The sequence below is a fragment of the Sinocyclocheilus rhinocerous genome, unplaced genomic scaffold (genome assembly GCF_001515625.1).
Source record: "Sinocyclocheilus rhinocerous isolate Xijiao unplaced genomic scaffold, SAMN03320098_v1.1 scaffold1635, whole genome shotgun sequence".
NCBI classification, from domain to species: domain Eukaryota; kingdom Metazoa; phylum Chordata; class Actinopteri; order Cypriniformes; family Cyprinidae; genus Sinocyclocheilus; species Sinocyclocheilus rhinocerous.
In genome coordinates this window covers 1,381,592-1,399,725 of record NW_015627629.1, presented here as the reverse complement: position 1 = coordinate 1,399,725, position 18,134 = coordinate 1,381,592, and the positions used below count along the sequence as shown (strand labels likewise).

At 36.8% G+C, this 18,134-nt stretch overlaps 1 protein-coding gene and 1 long non-coding RNA gene across 3 annotated transcripts in view; both read right to left on the bottom strand.

Annotated features, from left to right (window-relative positions):
• LOC107732457 (uncharacterized) overlaps nucleotides 1-9,037 on the bottom strand; it is a 13,617-nt gene extending 4,580 nt beyond the window's left edge. Inside the window, exons 1-2 of the long non-coding RNA XR_001638878.1 lie at nucleotides 8,974-9,037; nucleotides 7,917-8,022 (exon numbers count right to left, since the gene is read on the bottom strand). This is a non-coding gene — a long non-coding RNA (uncharacterized LOC107732457). The remainder of the gene's footprint in view (nucleotides 1-7,916; nucleotides 8,023-8,973) is intronic.
• A 474-nt stretch (nucleotides 9,038-9,511) lies between these two features.
• LOC107732422 (calpain-1 catalytic subunit-like) lies at nucleotides 9,512-17,208 on the bottom strand. 2 transcript variants are annotated; one of them, XM_016543765.1, is made up of 13 exons: nucleotides 17,034-17,208; nucleotides 16,565-16,821; nucleotides 16,229-16,301; nucleotides 15,968-16,086; nucleotides 15,746-15,879; nucleotides 15,294-15,468; nucleotides 14,738-14,809; nucleotides 13,577-13,662; nucleotides 11,247-11,321; nucleotides 11,008-11,168; nucleotides 10,445-10,611; nucleotides 10,324-10,335; nucleotides 9,512-10,216 (listed from the first exon to the last, which is right to left on the bottom strand). In XM_016543765.1, the coding sequence occupies exons 2-13, from the start codon at nucleotides 16,799-16,801 to the stop codon at nucleotides 9,983-9,985; spliced, it is 1,545 nt and encodes a 514-aa protein (XP_016399251.1). In that variant the 5' UTR covers nucleotides 16,802-16,821; nucleotides 17,034-17,208; the 3' UTR covers nucleotides 9,512-9,982. The 2 variants fall into 2 exon arrangements, with proteins under 2 accessions (XP_016399251.1, XP_016399244.1); XM_016543758.1 differs by having other exon boundaries at nucleotides 17,054-17,208.
• Nucleotides 17,209-18,134: the final 926 nt, after the last annotated feature.

Genomic DNA, 18,134 nt, shown 5'->3' with positions numbered 1-18,134 from the left:
TTTCCCCTATGGACATGCCATGTAAGTGATGTGTTGGCAAACCTGCAGGTGGAAAAAAAGCTAATATGAGCTGTAAGTCCCTGAAGGAGAACACTGATGTGTCACAGTGTAAAAAAAGCCCTGCAGTACAGTACATAACCAGTTAGTGTATCTGTTATTTAGACTGTCAATCAAAAAAAAAGTTATCTAATTGATTATATCATATATTGATTAATCAATATGGCATATCTCAATATTTGTTTAAAAAAGCCCCCCAAACGAAGATAATTGAAGACATCACATTACTCTAAAACACAGAATTACAAAAAGTGAATTACAAAAAGGAATTGTCCACCCAAAAATAAAAATGTACTCACCCTTGGCCATCACAGAAGTAGATGAGTTTGTTTCTTCATCAGAACAGATTTTCAGAAATATAATATTGTATCACTTGCTCACCAATGGATCCTCTGCAGTGAATGGGTTCCGTCAGAATGAGAGTCCAAACAGCTGATAAAAACATCACAATAATCGCAAATAATCCACACAACTCCAGTCCAATTAACATCTTGTGACATTAAAAAAGCTGTGTGTTTGTAAAAAAGCAATTCATCATTAAAGTATTTTACCTTCAAACTGATGCTTCTGGCCAAAATAGCAGTCCATAATAACACTTCCTCCAGTGAAAAAGTCCATCCCCTGTTGTCCGCTCACATCAAAATTTACCGACATATTTCTTCAAAACTGTGTTGGGCTGTTTTCACTTGTAAACTGCTTGTGTATTTCTCTGCTGATTCAGACAAGACAACGTTTTCACTATAAAGCAATATTACGTATAAAGTAGCCGGTAGCAACAGATGGAAGTTAAAAATGTCTTTATTATGAATTTGTTTATTACAAACATGCAACTTTACACTTTACAAGACATTAACTGATGGACTGGTGCTGTGTGGATTACTTGTATATTATTGTGATGTTTTTATCAGCTGTTTGGACTCTCATTCTGACGGCACCCATTCACTGCCATTGGTGAGCAAGTGATGTAATGCTAAATGTCTCCAAATCTGTTCTGATTAAAGAAACAAACTCATCTACACCTTGGATCGCCTGATGGTGAGTACATTTTCAGCAAATTTTCTTTTTTGGGCAAATTATTCCTTTAATATATTTAATTTCGATATCATCAAACATCACTGGTCTGCAGTCCACAGCAAACCATTCTGATTAAAATGTAGGAAGCATTAACAACACAGGAAGCATTCTTTAATTCCATCCGAGCCTTTTTTTTTTTGTCAACATGTCTTTAGCCACTGCAATCGCGTCTCACTGTTTTAACCCCATAGGGACCAAATTTTTAAGACTGGGAGTAAGGTTTTATAAGATTTTTAACCTGTAAATTGTACAAAATGAATACACTGACAAGCCCTAGTGTGCAGTAGCATTTTACAGCACAATAGAATTCAAAACTGACAGTTGGAAATTACGGTTTTGAGGATCTATCAACCACTTCCTTCAGACTGTGGGTTAAGTTTCATGGTTTGATTATAACTGCCTCGCACACAGAGCATCATCAGGCTTTGATAGGCAAAAGCACACTTCCTAATGTTAGTTCACACACACCAGCAGCAGTCTGTGCGTGACAGGAGCTTTAGATCTGTCTGCAGGCCACCCACTGACAGGCATATGTAATGCCACATTACCGACGCCATCGCTTTGTGAAGTTGGCTGCGTTTTGCCTCACAGAACTCTGTAACTTCGCTTGCACTGCCTTAATTCTAGTCATTGTGCTTGTCTAGTATGCACTGTAAAATATCTAACTTATTTGTTTCTTTGCAGGGCTGCTATTATGAAACTGACTCTCCTTCTTTTTTTGAGGGTTGTGTCCTGAAGCAAGAACAATGCATTAGAACATTTTCTCTACAGTAAACAATGGCTTCAGTGTTGTCAGACTTGCAGGCGGCTTGTGGCTTTAAATGCCCTTTACTGCTAACCTAAGCCCAATGTAATTGTTTTGGGCATAACTGCAATGTTGCCATGTATGCTTATCATAAGCACCTTTTTTTTAAGGTTGCTTATTTTTTTCTGTGAGATCTGGCAACAGTGCGTAACGGATAAGGCCCTGTTTGGGTGTGGCTACACTGGCTGTGGTTGACAGTTTTAAGTCAAGTCAGTGTTTGGGTGGATTAAGATCTTGATCAAATCTTTTTCTCATGTTGTTTTTGAGGTGTACTTCCTGCACACTTCACTCATCAGTTAGTTTAGTAGCGCTGCTTGTTAATCACTATTACTTCACTACATTGTAAGAAAAAAAATCGGTAACACTTTAGTTTAGGGACCAATTCTCTTAGCATGCATATTACTAGCATATTGGCTGCTTATTAGTACTTATAAAGCACATATTAATGCCTTATTCTGCATGGCCATATTTTAGATCCCTTAATCCTACCCCATACCTAACTTAACAACTATCCTTACTAAATATTAATAAGCAGCAAATTAGGAGCTTATTCAGGCAAAAGTCATATAGTCAATAGTTAGTTAATAGTGAGAATTGGTCTCCAAACTAAAGTGTGACCACAAATCCATAGAGAAACTGAAAATGTAGACTGTAAACAATATTGTTTTCAAAGTTGTAAATAAAACATTTTATTATTAGAGTACATTTGACAAAAAAAAAAATGCTATTTATATATTAATTCCTTCATATTAACATAGTACAGCGGGCCATATTTTTATGGATGTTTCTTAGAGTATACTGCTTTTTATAAACCCTAAATATTAAGCATTGCATATTGTTATTAAGTTATGAATCACAAAATGTATGTATAAATATTTCGGGTTCAATACAAGTTAAGATCAATCAATAGCATTTGTGGCATAATGTTGATTATCACTTTAAAGAGCATAAATTGAGCACTTACAAACAAAATAATTAATATAGAATTTTATAAAAGTACTAGTTCTTCTATTAGAACCTGTGTATTATTTAAACTGTAAAGCTGTACTAGTAATTTTAATGGTCATTTCAGGATGTAGAAAGCTGTAAAATCGCATTAACATGCATTGTACGTGCCTCACACTTTATTATTTAAAGAATATTTTCTGGTAGTCAACATTATGCCACAAATATTGTTGATCGCACTTCAGTTATATTGAATCCAGAATACTCCTATAAAAAGACTTATGGATGTGTAATGTGTTTCTAAGATTAGATGCATTCTTTCATTCCAACAAAATTAATTGCTTGATTATTTTTTGCACTGTAAATGGTGTGTCTGCATATTTTTACACCTGCTATCAGCCAGTCTGCTGCGAAACAGAATAGAACCACTACACATGATGCCACTGTCCACCAATCAGAGGCCCAGATGGCCCATGATGTAAAACAGTATGTCACAGATCCTTTCCTGCTGTGCGGAGTAATCTCATTAGAAGTCACAGTGTCAAAGCCAGCCATCCTGTTAGTTTGTGTTATTAATAATTTGTTTCCAACATATCAGTTACCATCTTAATAGCCTCTGTTTGTATACACAGTATACACAGTAAAGATCAATGTATATTCTGCATGCATGTAAAAGGATCATTGTTGTGCTTTTCAGCAGTCAGCAGTTCAGCAGTCCTTCAGCTGAAGTGACGTGTAGCCAAAAATGGTGTCCCATACTCGTAATTTGTGCTCTGCATTTAACCCATCCAAGTGAACACACACACACCCGGAGCAGTGGGCAGGCATTTTTGCTGCGCCGTCTGGGGAGCAGTTGGGGGTTCGGTGCCTTGCTCGTGGTATTGAAGGTGGAAGTCGTGGTATTGAAGGTGGAAGAGAGCGCTGGTCATTCTCTTCAAACCACCACCTACAATCCCTGCTGGTACAGAGACTCGAACCCACAACCTTTGGGTTACAAGTCTGATTCTCTTGCCATTAGACCACGACTGCCCCAAAATTGTACAGCAACATTTGGCACTTTCCACTATTCTGGTAGTCTTTTGTGTCCCATGCATTAGATCCCATATCTGTAGTGAGAACTATAACATCAACTTATTAAGATGACCATAAAAATGTGTTTTTAATGCATCAAACGTATGTATGTGATTTCTCAAGGGAACTTGGAACTTCTCAAGGGAAGAGTTCTTGACCTCTGTGTTTAACATTAAAATCATATAACAATGTCTTACTTTTGACATTATCTGTTTTGATATTGATACAATGAACTGATATTGATAGTAAAATATTTTTAATTAATTTTAAAAAAAAATCTAATTAAGTCTTGCTATTTGATTCATTGTAGTAAAAAGATTTTAATTTATTAAATTAAATAATTATTAATTTATAATAATGACTTTAAAGGGGTCATATGATGCGATTTCAATTTTTCCTTTCTCTTTGGAGTGTTACAAGCTCTTGGTGCATAAAGAAGATCTGTAAAGTTGCAAAGACTAAAGTCTCAAATCCAAAGAGATATTCTTTATAAAAGTTAAGAGTTAACCACACCTACCTAAAACGGCTCGTTCTAACACGCCCCCACATATCTACGTCACTATGTGGGAAGATTTGTATAACGCCGCCCAAATGTTCACGCAAAGAAAGAAGGCGTAACTTTTATTCTCGCTGTAGTATTGTTGCGGCCGCCATGTCGTGAAGGCGCTGTGTGCTTCGTTGTGAAAGCGAAACTACTTTGTTTGGTCTTCCAAAAGAGGACGATATCTGCTTCGGAGCGGAGTCCACTCCAGGGTCGTCACATGTGGTTGCCGCTCCTTCGTCGAATCCGCCTTCGTTGAATTCGCCAGCCGCGTTTAAAGCGAGTTTTTTTGGCAGTGTAGAGTAGGGCTTGTTGTTTGTCATTTCTCCGATCACAAATGCATACAGAGTTTTATGTTTACGCGGCGCGATGCAACGCAACGCGTAAAATGACAGTATAAGTCATTATAATCAGTAATTATGTTCCCACTGGATGCAACAAATGCCTCGTTTGTAATGGGTTTTAATGTTTATGTCTCGTCGCTCCGGCCGGACACGGCATCAACAGTATGTGAGGGGCGTAACATTTCCGTCTCGCGCTTGAGGTATTCGGCCAATCACAACGCACTGGATAGCTGGCCAATCAGAGCACACCTCGCTTTTCAGACCGATGAGTTTTGTAAAAATCGACGCGTTTCAAAAAGGCGGGGCATAGAGGAGAAACAATAATGTACAGTATGTGGAAAATAATGTGTTTTTTGAACTTTAAACCGCATAAACATTTCATTACACCAAATACACAAAATAATGTTCTTTTTAGAAGCATCATATGACCCCTTTAATACCTTTAAACATAAATCTGTGTACTTCATTTTGTGTACAGCTCTGTTAGCACAAAACGTCTAACATTTGAACCTTTTCTACATGGTTGGGAGACAACTTAATTCTTAAAAATTATGTATTCTGACTATTGCTTATTGTATTTTAATTGCGTTGAATGCATTGGCCAAGCTCAATTATTCAACAACATTACCTAAGTTACTGTAGAAAGACTAAATTTTCAACCCTGTTATTCATTCTGACATTGTGTTGTGGTTTTGTTTGTTTAATATTTATTGATAAAAATTACAAAACCCTGTTTTTACTCTTCGTTTGTTTAAAAAAAAAAAACTTAATTAGACTATTTTAAGAGTTTCAGGCCCTACTTCATAACCCATTTGTAGAGAGCACCTTTGACATCTGGCATGATTAAGCCAGAGAGAAAGAGGAAGCGTGGGTTTTCCATAGTAATTGTTGCAGGGGAAGTGAGGCATCTTCTGCGTAAAAATGTGAGCTGGTATTGTTAAAAATGAGAACTAGTATTGAGCCATAGTCATTTACATGAAACCAGAAAATTTCACTCTAAATTTGACATTTACATTTTCTAAAGCAATCTTCAGTTCTGTTACATGTAATTCAGAAAGCAAGTCATTGGACATTTGAATATTTAATTTTTGTAGGCTCCACACTCTCAAGGTGCACGTGCGCTACTGTAGTCTCTACAGTGCCACCTGTTGGCTGCCTTGGGGAAAAGCATGAGCAGATTGATTCATATATATGGATTTAACCGACAAGAGGTGGACACTCATCCAGTATTTATTTATTTAATTTATTTATTTACTATATTTATATGTATTTTTTTTAAAACTTATATGTATTTTTTTTAAGTATTTATTCAAATAGTTTTTAATCATTTTTATTTGTGTATTTTATTTTATGTATGTGTGTTGTAATGTTACCAGAATTGTCTCATTTAATTAAAGACATAGTTCACCCAAAAATGAAACTTTTTTCATCATTTACTCACCCCAAGTTGTTCCAAACCTGTATGAGTTTATTTCTTCGGTTCAGTGCAAAAGAAGATATTTTGAAGAATGTTGGTAACCAAACGGTAGAAATTGACTTCCATAGTATGGAAACAAAAACTATGGAAGTCAATGGCTACCGTCATCTGAATTTTCATTGTTGGGTGAACTATCCCTAATGTTTTAACAATTTGCTGCATTTTTGTGGATGCACATGCTTAAAGGGTCATATGGTGTTGCTAAAAAGAACATTATTTTGTGGAAACCGTGAGTGACCAACAGCGCCCCCTGCAGTATTTATTCACGTGAAATGTGCATTTGGTTCCATTAGAGGCAGGGTAAGCGATTTCTGGTAGCCAATGTTGATATTTGAAATCACCAAAACAAACACGCCTCTACCCCAAAAGGGTCTTGCCCCTATTTTGATAGCTCCGCCCCACATATACGTACGCAACCCAGGCAACGATTAGTTCTGTGAAACAAAGCAAAGCCAATGTTACACCGTGTCTACGGACGTGAGCGGTGCGGCGCAACAAATCCCCGACAGAAAGCTGCTGCCGGGTTCTATTTATGACGTGCTGACACACGTTTCAAATGGTTTTCAACGGTTGTTTGATCGCGTCCAGTGTAGGCAGACTTTAGTTGTTGTAGACACGGTGTTACTCACCTACTGAGAAGAAACATAGCAACCTCGGCGTCCGATCGCAGGCCTCCGCTCCTTGAGTTCTCTCCAGCGCTGGAAAGCTGATCCGATATTTACACGGGTCCTACTTCTTGCCTTATCGTTCCGCAGACGTTTTCCTCTTTTGTTTTTTATCCGCCATCTCTATCTTTCTGTCGCTCGGCTCGGCTAATGTCCGTCCCATGCACTGAAAGCTCTCGCCTCCACATCACGAGTAGACACGCCCCTTATTGCAGATTGGCTACACAAGTTTGTTTTGCTTTCGGCCCGAATCAGTTTTCTAAAGTGTTTTTGAAAAATCACATACCCTGCCTTTAAGTGAAGAGACATAACATAGAATGTGATGAGAAATAAGAAATGGCACGGTTTAACCACTAAATAAGATCTTCTGTATACATGTCTATAGATGCAACAGAAGTACTAAAACCTGAAAGGCTACGTTTATGGGATTACCCAGAGAATCAGCTGCAGTGACAGCGCAGATGGCTCCACTTGGGCTGTTAATGGGGTTTAACCCCAGCAAACTCCATGACCTGGCAGTCCTCTGCAGGGTGCAGAGAGTTATTAACAGCTGATGTCCAGCAGTAAGAGCCTGAGGGCTGACCGGTCACATTCTGAAGCAATGCAGAAGGCTACTAACCAGTGCTACATCTCAAGGGCCCAAAAATGGGTGGTGAAATCAGATTTTTGAATGCATATTCTATGAAACCAACACATAACCAAAAGCACCATTTTAAAGCACAATATTAAAAGAAAACTTTATTATCATTAATTTTTAAATGGGTTCATATATGCAAAGGGGAATCTCATTTAAATTAAATAGTGTAAACGCCACCATTTATTTACATTTAAACTCAGAATTTCCCTCCAGCCAAAAGTAAAAAAAAAAAAAACTAAGTGACTGTATTGTGTGTGTCACATAACAAATAGGTAGCTGCAGCTCTCGCATCTATCTTACCAGTTTCTTTGTGAAGCTGGTCTGGAAGTCCTCATTCGGATAGATATCCTGCTTTTTGTGCTTGTGTCGGCAGAGGAGGTCAGAGGTCATCCGAGGGTCAAACTTTCTAAAGTGAAATCAAGCAAGAGACTAATCAAGACAAGTTCAGTTTTCTGAAAAAAAAAGTGACTGACTGTGAAACTTAAGTTCCTCAGAAATGCAAATTACATTAAATATGACACAGAAAAATGCAAAACATGAAAACAAGTAAATGCTGTACACGTGCAGTGGCTCAGTGTGCTTTGTGTGCTGTGTCAACATGAACATACACACATTGTGATTATAGTAAGAGGCTCATGCATGCAAACGGGAGGCTTTAGGTCTATAAAACGTTATCTAGTGTTTACATACCCTCCTTACACCATCCGCTTGACTAGAAAATATTACTCCATATTATACAATTTAATTTCTAATAATACCTTAATATTAAAAAAATTTTTACAATCACTTTAAATAGTATCTATTGGTCCTTCTAACACCCCATTTACACCTGGTTTTACACTTGGGTCCGTATGAGGGGATGCAAAAGTGGACAAAGGTAACAAAGCCCAAAATGTTTTGTGATCATAAATATGTCTATTTCAAGCCCTTCCAAAAAAAAAAAACAGTCTATTGATGGTTACTTATCTACTATAATATAATGAAATACTGTATTTAATTTTTTTTTATTAATTTAGTCAGAGTAAACTACTTCTGAACTGTGTTAATGGGAAGACATGCTTTTTTGCCATCAATGCTGCATTTAAGAGGTGTTCAATCCTGCTCCTGGAGGGCCAATATCCTGCAGAGTAGTTCCAACCCGCTCCACCACTAGCCTGGATGTTTCTAGTGAGTCTGAAGACCTCGATTCCTTTGGTTCATGTGGAATTAATTAGTGTTGGAGCTTAACTCTTCAGGACAGTGAACAGGTTTGTACTGCATACCAACAATAACCAGCCAATCTCTCAACCCCCGGAAACACTTTGATTCTGTGATGATTTTGGTACAAAACCATGCTCCTCTGAAATCAGACTCGTACCTGGTCAACCAAGGAGACGCATTGAGACTCATGTTACAGGTGTACACAGCTGACTGCTTATGACTGGATCACAAGAGACTGATCTCAGTACTAGATGTAAACGACACTCATGTGCTCTCACGTTTCTGTTGCGGCGTCCATTAATTATTTAGTAAACTACTGCCCTCTAGTGTAAAAAAACCGCGACTACAGTGTTCCAGTCCACTTATCCCTCCATAAGCTAAATGGAGTAAAACACCAATAATATTCAATAAATAACTGGATTTGGAACAATATCTAGTTTGTACAAACTTCTCCCGTGAGTCGTCGTCGTCTGTCTGGTTTCATTATCGATATGATAAGCGCCGAATCTAGCATTTAGCCTATGCTTGCCTTCAGAAAATCAAGTTCACAGACTTTGTTGTTGTTCGCTTTTTGCAGAGAACGTTTGTAGGCTATAGCCTGTTTCGGCATATGAAGCGAGCAGCTTATATAATAAAAATGAAATTGAAATCACAGATTCGAAAACGTAAAAATAGCCGGTGAATTAACGTTTACATTTATATTTTTATTATTCTTTGGTAGTGTACCACTTGAGAACATACTGGCTTTAATTTGACCGTTGAGTAACATATGTAGTATTTTTATTTTATTTATTTATTTATTTTTTTACAATTTTGCAAACATGACCTTCTGATTGGCTACATACATACTGAAATGGCTGTTGGCAAGGTTTCTTTATGTTACTTTATGTCTGACTTGACCCATACACAAAGTTATAGCATGACAGAACATCAAAAACCTAACAAATAAACAACAAAGGTAACTAATAACATTAATTTCACAGCTCACTGATGAACAAAATATAGTACAGAAGGGATGTAGAAGAAAAAGAGTATAACAAGCTTGGTTACTCCAAATCCCATTTGAGTGGTTACAGAGGTGAAAAATCTAGATGGGTAAACTGGTAAAGGTAGTAGGTTCAGAGGAGGCTGACCACAGAACTGTTTATTGACACTTATTTATAACCTCATACATATGTCATTGCAGGTTTCTTTTTTCTCCTGTGGGATTCAGTCTTTGTGAAGATGGACAGCATGAATTTTGCAGACTCTTTAGGATTGAAAGTAGTGGGTACAATGAGATACTCTCCTGGTTCAAGCTTGAAGAATTTCATCACATGTCTTGTATCGATGAAGTTCCCACTATCTTCCACGGAACGTCTGTGGTAGAAGAACTTGGCAGGAAACTTTTCATCTTTCATCTAAAGAATGAAATATTATAAATATCAAGTAATTTATTTACTTACAAAGCAAAACAGATGTGGTTATAGAGTTTAATACTATTGAGCTTGAATTGTATTTTACTTGCCTCTGGAGGTATCTGTTAAAGTAGAAAAACATGGAACACACACCATTAATAAGTGGAAACCAAAATGACTGTATTCAGTGAGATTTTCTGTGAGTCCAGTAGAGTTATTGTTAATACTGACCAGATAAACACTGAAGCCGATGGAGTAATTAGAAACAAGACTTCTGTATCTGTTCTCATGGATCTGCATGAGGGACACCAGTATGTTTTCAGGACACTGGCCACTAGCACATTCCTCATCGAGCTCCTCAATCCTCACCCGAAACTGAGGGTTTGTCCAGAAAGAGTCTACAAGACATCCATTGAATCAGACCTTTGTGGTACATAGAGTATACATATATACAGGATGCACACACGCACACACACCATATGGCCAAAAGTATGTAGATAGCTTGTTCAACATTTAAATCAAACACCATGGACCATTAATTTCATGCTACAAGACATCCATTGAATCAGACCTTTGTGGTACATAGAGTATACATATATACAGGATGCACACACACCATATGGCCAAAAGTATGTAGATAGCTTGTTCAACATTTAAATCAAACACCATGGACCATTAATTTCATTTTGCATATGCATGCTGTATCTAATATTTGTATTAATAAAGTATTTGTGTTATATGCAATTGTATGAAATGATCACTTGCCTCTCTCTCTCTATGCACATATGAGCTACCTTTATTATTGATGCAGCCACCAGCTGTAGTCCCAGATTCCCAACTGCCATTGTAGCGTGCTGTTGTCCAGCTGCATTTAGAAGAGCTGTCCAGAAAATCAGGACTGAGGCAGCAAATATCAGTTTCTTCAAAATTTTTAGTGAAGTCCTGCATTGACATCCTGCAGTAAAATATGTGTTATTTGATTCATGTTTCATGCAGCAAGAGGTCACATCTGAAACTACAGTTAATGCCATACCAGAACTCTCCATCATTGGCCAAAGAACGACACTTGGTTCGCTCATTTTCACTCACTTTGTTCCACAGCGATGACCTGAAAGTCGTGCAAAAGCATATTAAAATTGTACATGGGGTTGTGCTAAATGAACAAATAGTAAATAATAAGTAATAATGAGTAAATAATAGCAAATAAAGAGAATTTATTTATTTTATGGTAGTATTTTTTCTAAAAGGTTATAGCTGGATTTTCAATGGCACAGAAATAAACAGCATGCAAAATTAAGTTAGCAATGGTATCTGCACCCTGTTTGCGCAGACATGATACGTCATCAGCGCATTTCATTACGCTATTGCAGACAGAGCGAGGAGGAAGGCATTATTACTGTAATATTATGCGTTTTGTACTGGAATGTTTTCTCACCAGTGAATGAGACATGAGGTAATCTGACAGCACTGCATTCAACCCTCCACCAACGCCATCTCTCATTGTGTCACTGGTTAGCCTCTGGTCTGCTTGTGCGCATTCATGTGTTTTGGAGGAGGCGTGGCTTTGGAGAGTGATTTGCAGGGGGCATAGGATCTTATGCTTTTGCCATTGCTGGTCTGAAATCGCCTACCCTACCTTTAACCCCCTCAGCTGTATTACATAGAAAGAGAAAGAATGGAATAGAGGAGGAGATGGGGAGGTGGAGGGATGCTGGAAGAATTGTCGCTGGGACGGCTCAGTTACTGCTGCTTATGTACGCTTGAAATGATGATTGACAGGACTGAATGATTAGGCTCCTCCTGAAACTATGTTTGGAGCTTCATTTAAACCATCTTATCTTAAATTATCATATAGAATTTTGTCATTTTAACAAGCTGGAATATTTTAAAGAGACCACAGTGCAAAAACTCTTTTGCTAATCGATGTTTGTGCTTTCGTGCTTTTTTCCCCACCAAAAAAGTGTCACTACTGAACTAGCTTTTGTTTGATAAAGGGAAAGCCTATTACAAAAGAATGACTCAAGGCAACCTGCCACAAAAGATGACAAAAAGGTCATTCGTTCATAACATAATTTAATTAATGATGGTTGGCAATTTCCAACGATATGAATGACAGTGACCGTTGGTGATGTAACTTGGTGACGTTGGTTTTTCTTGGTTGGTTGGTTGTAACAACAAATTTCAGGTCTTACATGAAAAAAAAAAGATTGAATTTGGTTTAAATAAATAAATAAAAAGGAACACCTGGAATATTTTGTAATACATTTTGAATGGTAACATGCCAAAAATGGCAGCATCCACACAAAACCCAAGTAGTGGAATTATTTAAAATTTTATAAAATTGTGAAGAATGAGCCATAGAAAAAGAAATTAATATGAAATTCAGATTTGTATACTTCTTATTTTATCCTATATAATTCATATATGACAGGGACATGAAAATGTACTGTATAGCAGTTACACTGAATGATTAGGCTCCTCCTGAAACTATGTTTGGAGCTTCATTTAAACCATCTTATCTTAAATTATCATATAGAATTTTGTCATTTTAACAAGCTGGAATATTTTAAAGAGACCACAGTGCAAAAACTCTTTTGCTAATCGATGTTTGTGCTTTCGTGCTTTTTTCCCCACCAAAAAAGTGTCACTACTGAACTAGCTTTTGTTTGATAAAGGGAAAGCCTATTACAAAAGAATGACTCAAGGCAACCTGCCACAAAAGATGACAAAAAGGTCATTCGTTCATAACATAATTTAATTAATGATGGTTGGCAATTTCCAACGATATGAATGACAGTGACCGTTGGTGATGTAACTTGGTGACGTTGGTTTTTCTTGGTTGGTTGGTTGTAACAACAAATTTCAGGTCTTACATGAAAAAAAAAAGATTGAATTTGGTTTAAATAAATAAATAAAAAGGAACACCTGGAATATTTTGTAATACATTTTGAATGGTAACATGCCAAAAATGGCAGCATCCACACAAATCCCAAGTAGTGGAATTATTTAAAATTTTATAAAATTGTGATATTGTGAAGAATGAGCCATAGAAAAAGAAATTAATATGAAATTCAGATTTGTATACTTCTTATTTTATCCTATATAATTCATATATGACAGGGACATGAAAATGTACTGTATAGCAGTTACAATCCATCATATTAAGCTATATTTAGTTTTAAAGATCTACTGTTTGTAGCCTAACCAGCTAACTTTGTTTAAGTTGTTTAGCATACTAAAAACCTAATACAACTCCCAAACCTCTGATTCATATAATCATTAATTATCCAGTGTTACAAACAAACAATGTCACTTGATCAATGTTGTGATTAGTGAGTCTATATAGTTTCATGTGAGTCTTACTTGTCACTCCAGGCACCGTTCCACTCGCCCATTCCCCACGGATTCAGCACTCTCACCAGCCTTACCGGTTTTCCTTGGCATGTTACCTGTTACACAGTGACACTTTTAATTCAAAATGCTTATGAACTCTTTAAACCCTTATCATGGGCTGATACTTATTCTGTGGGATGTCACCTAAACTCAGAATATGCCATATAGGTATTTCACCAGGATCATTATGAAATAACCTTTTACCACAGGACTGAACTGCCTGCACACAATGCTTTGAGTTAAATCAAGGACAACAAATTATTTCAAGAAACTACTCTTGTAAAATCACAGACCTGACGTAAGAGATACACATGAATGAGTACAAAAAGGACATACCAAAGGGTGGAGCTCATCTGTAGCTGAAGGCAATCAGTAAATAAACACTGGTCTACACAATTACAACTATGATTAAAAGAAGAACAAAGCGAGTCTGTTGCGAAACACCTTTTTTATATTATAAGCCTGTCAATATGGAACGATTATACTTATTATAGAACAAGAGTATTACCACTCAAAATCAACCTCTTGCTTAATGAAAACAGGTTCCAGAACAGAGCCTTGAGGGCACTACTTGGGAATGCAATAAAAAGTTAAATGTTTTAAAACAACATTTTTAAGTTATCAATTAAAATAGTGGTGTTTCTTTGGTGAACAAACTCAGAAAAGACTGCCGTTGCAAGACAACTAGATTAGATTTTTTTAAAGGGATTCAAGTATTTTTGTCATGGAATTGTCAAAGGAATCTATCTAGCTAGAAACTGACATTTAAATTTTTACACATTTGACCTTAAACACATTTTTGAAAGACATTTTGTGAAAACATCAAAATATGTGTCTCAAAAAGCTAGAATTGTGTATACAAAATTATATCACATTAATAAAATAAAGCAAAGATTACATAAAACAGAGGCCATGTAACTTAGCTTAATGCCTTTACATATAGTTCTATATATATATATATTAATTATTTGATACATTAAAAAATACAAATGGATGAGAATGAATGGCTTGGTTCTGAATTTTAAGAAATTAAGGGATGTGCTCCTAAAAGCAAAATTGGAACACAGTTGATCTAACTTGCTATTAAAAACCTGGGTTATTTTGAAAGCTATGAAATGTGATGGCACTTACCTTAAAAACCCCTGTCACTGTATATGCATGGCCCTGAACAATACCATTGGGTAATACATTCTCAGATTTTTCCTGATATGGTAAGAAAAAAGAGACGTATCATATCAGTAATGCTGCCAAAGTGAAATATGTAGCAGGAAATTTAAAAAAAAGCATTGTTTTATGTATTACTAATGCTCTACATTGTGCCCTGCATCATACATTGTAAAAATGTTCACGGTATTCATTTAGATTTAGTTAGACTTTGAACTCTTTAATGCAAAACCTAACAAAATGCTTCAATTACAGTGCTTTAGATCAGTGGTTTTCAAACCGGTCCTGCAAGCACCCCAAGCACCTCACATTTTGTATGTCTCCCTATATCTGACACACCCATTTCAGGTCTTGCAGTCTCTACTAATGAGCTGATGAGTTGAATCAGGTGTGATAGATAAGGGAGACACAGAAAATGTGCTGTGCTGGGGGTGCTCGCAGGACCGGTTTGAAAACCACTGCTTTAGATGATCAAGATGATAATATCTGTTAATGAAAGATCAAGCCTTAGGTCACTGCTTACCCCCTGATGGGAGCCACAGGCCATCAGAGCCTTTGTTTTGGCTGCACGGTCCATCAGGCTCCACAAATCAATAGCAGGTTTTTCTAGTTCAAAGCACACATGGACGCCACCGGTGAAGTCTAGCAGAGCCTCAGACACATGACCAGCATGCATGTCAGCATAGGAGCCGCACACCCTGTAAAAAGCATTCTACATATCAAGTATATACTACAGTGGACCAAACATGCTGTTGGAATACTCAAATTTTTGATGATTATAAAATGACTTATGTTTGTGACAATGTAAAATTATAAATACTTCCATCTGTAAGGCAGCTTTAAAATCAAGTTATATAAAAAAAAAAACATTTACTAAAGGCCATAAAGTCATGGTGAAATCATTTCATGTTCAATAAACAAACATAATTTGATGCTATAAGAAAAAATATTTTACCACAACATACTGGCACCTACTTGGCATAAGCTTTCTCCAGTAAGGCAGGCCAAAACTCATTAGATGTTTTTGAAAGGACAAAAACGAGTTCGCCATTGATTGTTGGAAGTTTGTCATCAATGACAACATCAATCCATTTCCCAAACCGCCAGAACTATACAAATTAAGCACAACATTGGGCTTAAGGACTGATGTCATTTTAAAACAGTATTCAGTTATACTGAAAAGACCAAAGAACTCACTCTGAATTGAAATATCCCTGCATAATCTTTGCCAGATGACTGGTCAGCTGACATGACCTGGTCCATGACGTCCTTCTTAAATGTTAAAGCCCCGACTGAAGCAAGAAACCAGCAATTTCCTAAGGTAAAGGCACAAATATTAAAGAAATAGATATTTCAATGAGTTGACCAAAGGCTTTCTGGTGTATATGCAGTGACATCATTTACGGGGTAGATATCATGGCTACTGGAGTATGTATAGAAATACATAAATAAACATACCTAAATAAGATCCTTGGGAATAGTCAAACCTGGACACCCCCTGTACAATAAGCTGAGGGTCTGCTACTATTTTCTAAACAGTGAAAATACAATGAAATTTGGCCAAGTGATTTAGGAATACCAGAAAAAGACATTTAGATTCATATAATGCACTTTGGGTCTGCTTTCAAGACACTTGAGATATCTTTCCACTATTGTAAATCAGAAATGCTGGGAAATGTGACAGGTGAACCTGTTCTGACAAGCCTACAGAGACATTTGGCCATACTTTGACAATGATTCTTTCAAACAAGTTACTGAAGGTCTGAAGATGTTAAGTCAATACAGGTAACTTACTGATGGCCTCAACCACTTGATTTGGTCCAGATCCAGTTCAAGTTTCTTCTTTGGGTCAATGGAGCTGCTGTCTGGAGGGAACTTGTCATCAACAAATCTCTTTTTATTGGTGATGCAGCTCTTCCGCAGCTCCTGGTAGTCCTGATCCAAGAATTTCAAAGGGTCGTCGAGAGTGCCTGTTTTGTCTTTTGTGGTGGATTCGTTCCTGGGTTTCTTGTTTACAAGAGGTGGAGGCATTTTTTTTTTCTAATGATAAACTACAACGAAAAACAGATAAAGGTGTCACGTCTGGCGAGATGTCACAGCTCTATGTTATGCTATGTTTTGTTTTCAAAGGCCTAAAAGATAAGGGACTTGTTTGAGAGTGTAATCTTATCCCTTTGAAAGACATCTCTTGATAATTATTCAGTGACATACAATATAATCAGTGGATATATTCAATTTTGAAGATATAAATAATATACTTTACCTTCAAGGGTAACAACTCACCTAAATGAGCAGTCTTCTCCCACTAGATTTAACTTATTCTCTTTGCTCTGACTCTGGAACTGTGCTCAGACTGAATGATGTTTTCAGGAAGTGTGCAGTGTTTTGTTCTACACAGTGTTGCCAGATTGGAAATGTCCAAGTATCGTACCAGAAGCTCAAAATGATCGTATTTGGAAGAAAAGTATCGTACATGAGTCAAACGTACAGAATACAGCTATTTATCTAGACCAACAACTTTTTGACACAACCTGCAAATTACCACAATAGATAAAAAAAACTAGATAACTCCACCTGTGAGTCTCTGTCATCGGAAGCCTGCGTGTTGCCAGATGTTGAGGGGGTTCTTGCCGTCATGGACCGCAGGATAGTGCACCTAAATTCTTAACACACTCTGAGGTGTGCACGAGCGCATTTATAGTGTCTGTAATGAGCCGATTTCGTGGGTGAGTATAGAAACCCTATGATTACAACTACCATCATTTGAAGAGTCACAACATTCTGAAATTATCCTACATTATGGGATTTTTTTAAATTATTGATCGTACATCGTACAACGGTCAAAATTATCGTACACATACGATAATTATCGTACGTCTGGCAACACTGGTTCTGCATAGAATGTCACTGCACAAGTATACCATTGCGCGAACTAAAAGAGATGCCAAATTCCTCCCACCACTGTTATATAATTACATAACAGTAAATTCCACCACTATATATAGACAATAACTATAAAACTCAATATAGAAAAAAAATCAATATAGGCAAATAAAAGCCGTTTGAATCTCAAAGGTTTTAGAATTAACTTAGAAATAAAAGTCAATGTTTATATAATAGGTCATTAATAAAGAAACTGCATCTGATTAGTCCTTAATAAATTATATATGAGATCAAGAAAATACAGAAACTCAAGCTATTGATCTCTTCACAATCCTCATTTTCACACCTGAGACTTAATATGAGCCCATAAACCACCAAACCCAGTCTATGTATTATTTTAAATTAATATGTAGTTTATTTAGAGGGGATATGATCAGGTGGTCTGAGGTAGAATCCTTTGAAAATTATTTCGGCTTTATGG

Bases quoted from the DNA above. Each gene is read 5' to 3' on its own strand.
- LOC107732422 (XM_016543765.1), bottom strand. From the start codon at position 16,801: ATGCCTCCACCTCTTGTAAACAAGAAACCCAGGAACGAATCCACCACA. The intron at 15,880-15,967 runs GTGAGTTCTTTG...TAATTTGTATAG, and splicing joins CAGGGATATTTCAATTCAGA to TTCTGGCGGTTTGGGAAATG. The intron at 15,469-15,745 runs GTAGGTGCCAGT...TGCTTTTTACAG, and splicing joins CTGGAGAAAGCTTATGCCAA to GGTGTGCGGCTCCTATGCTG.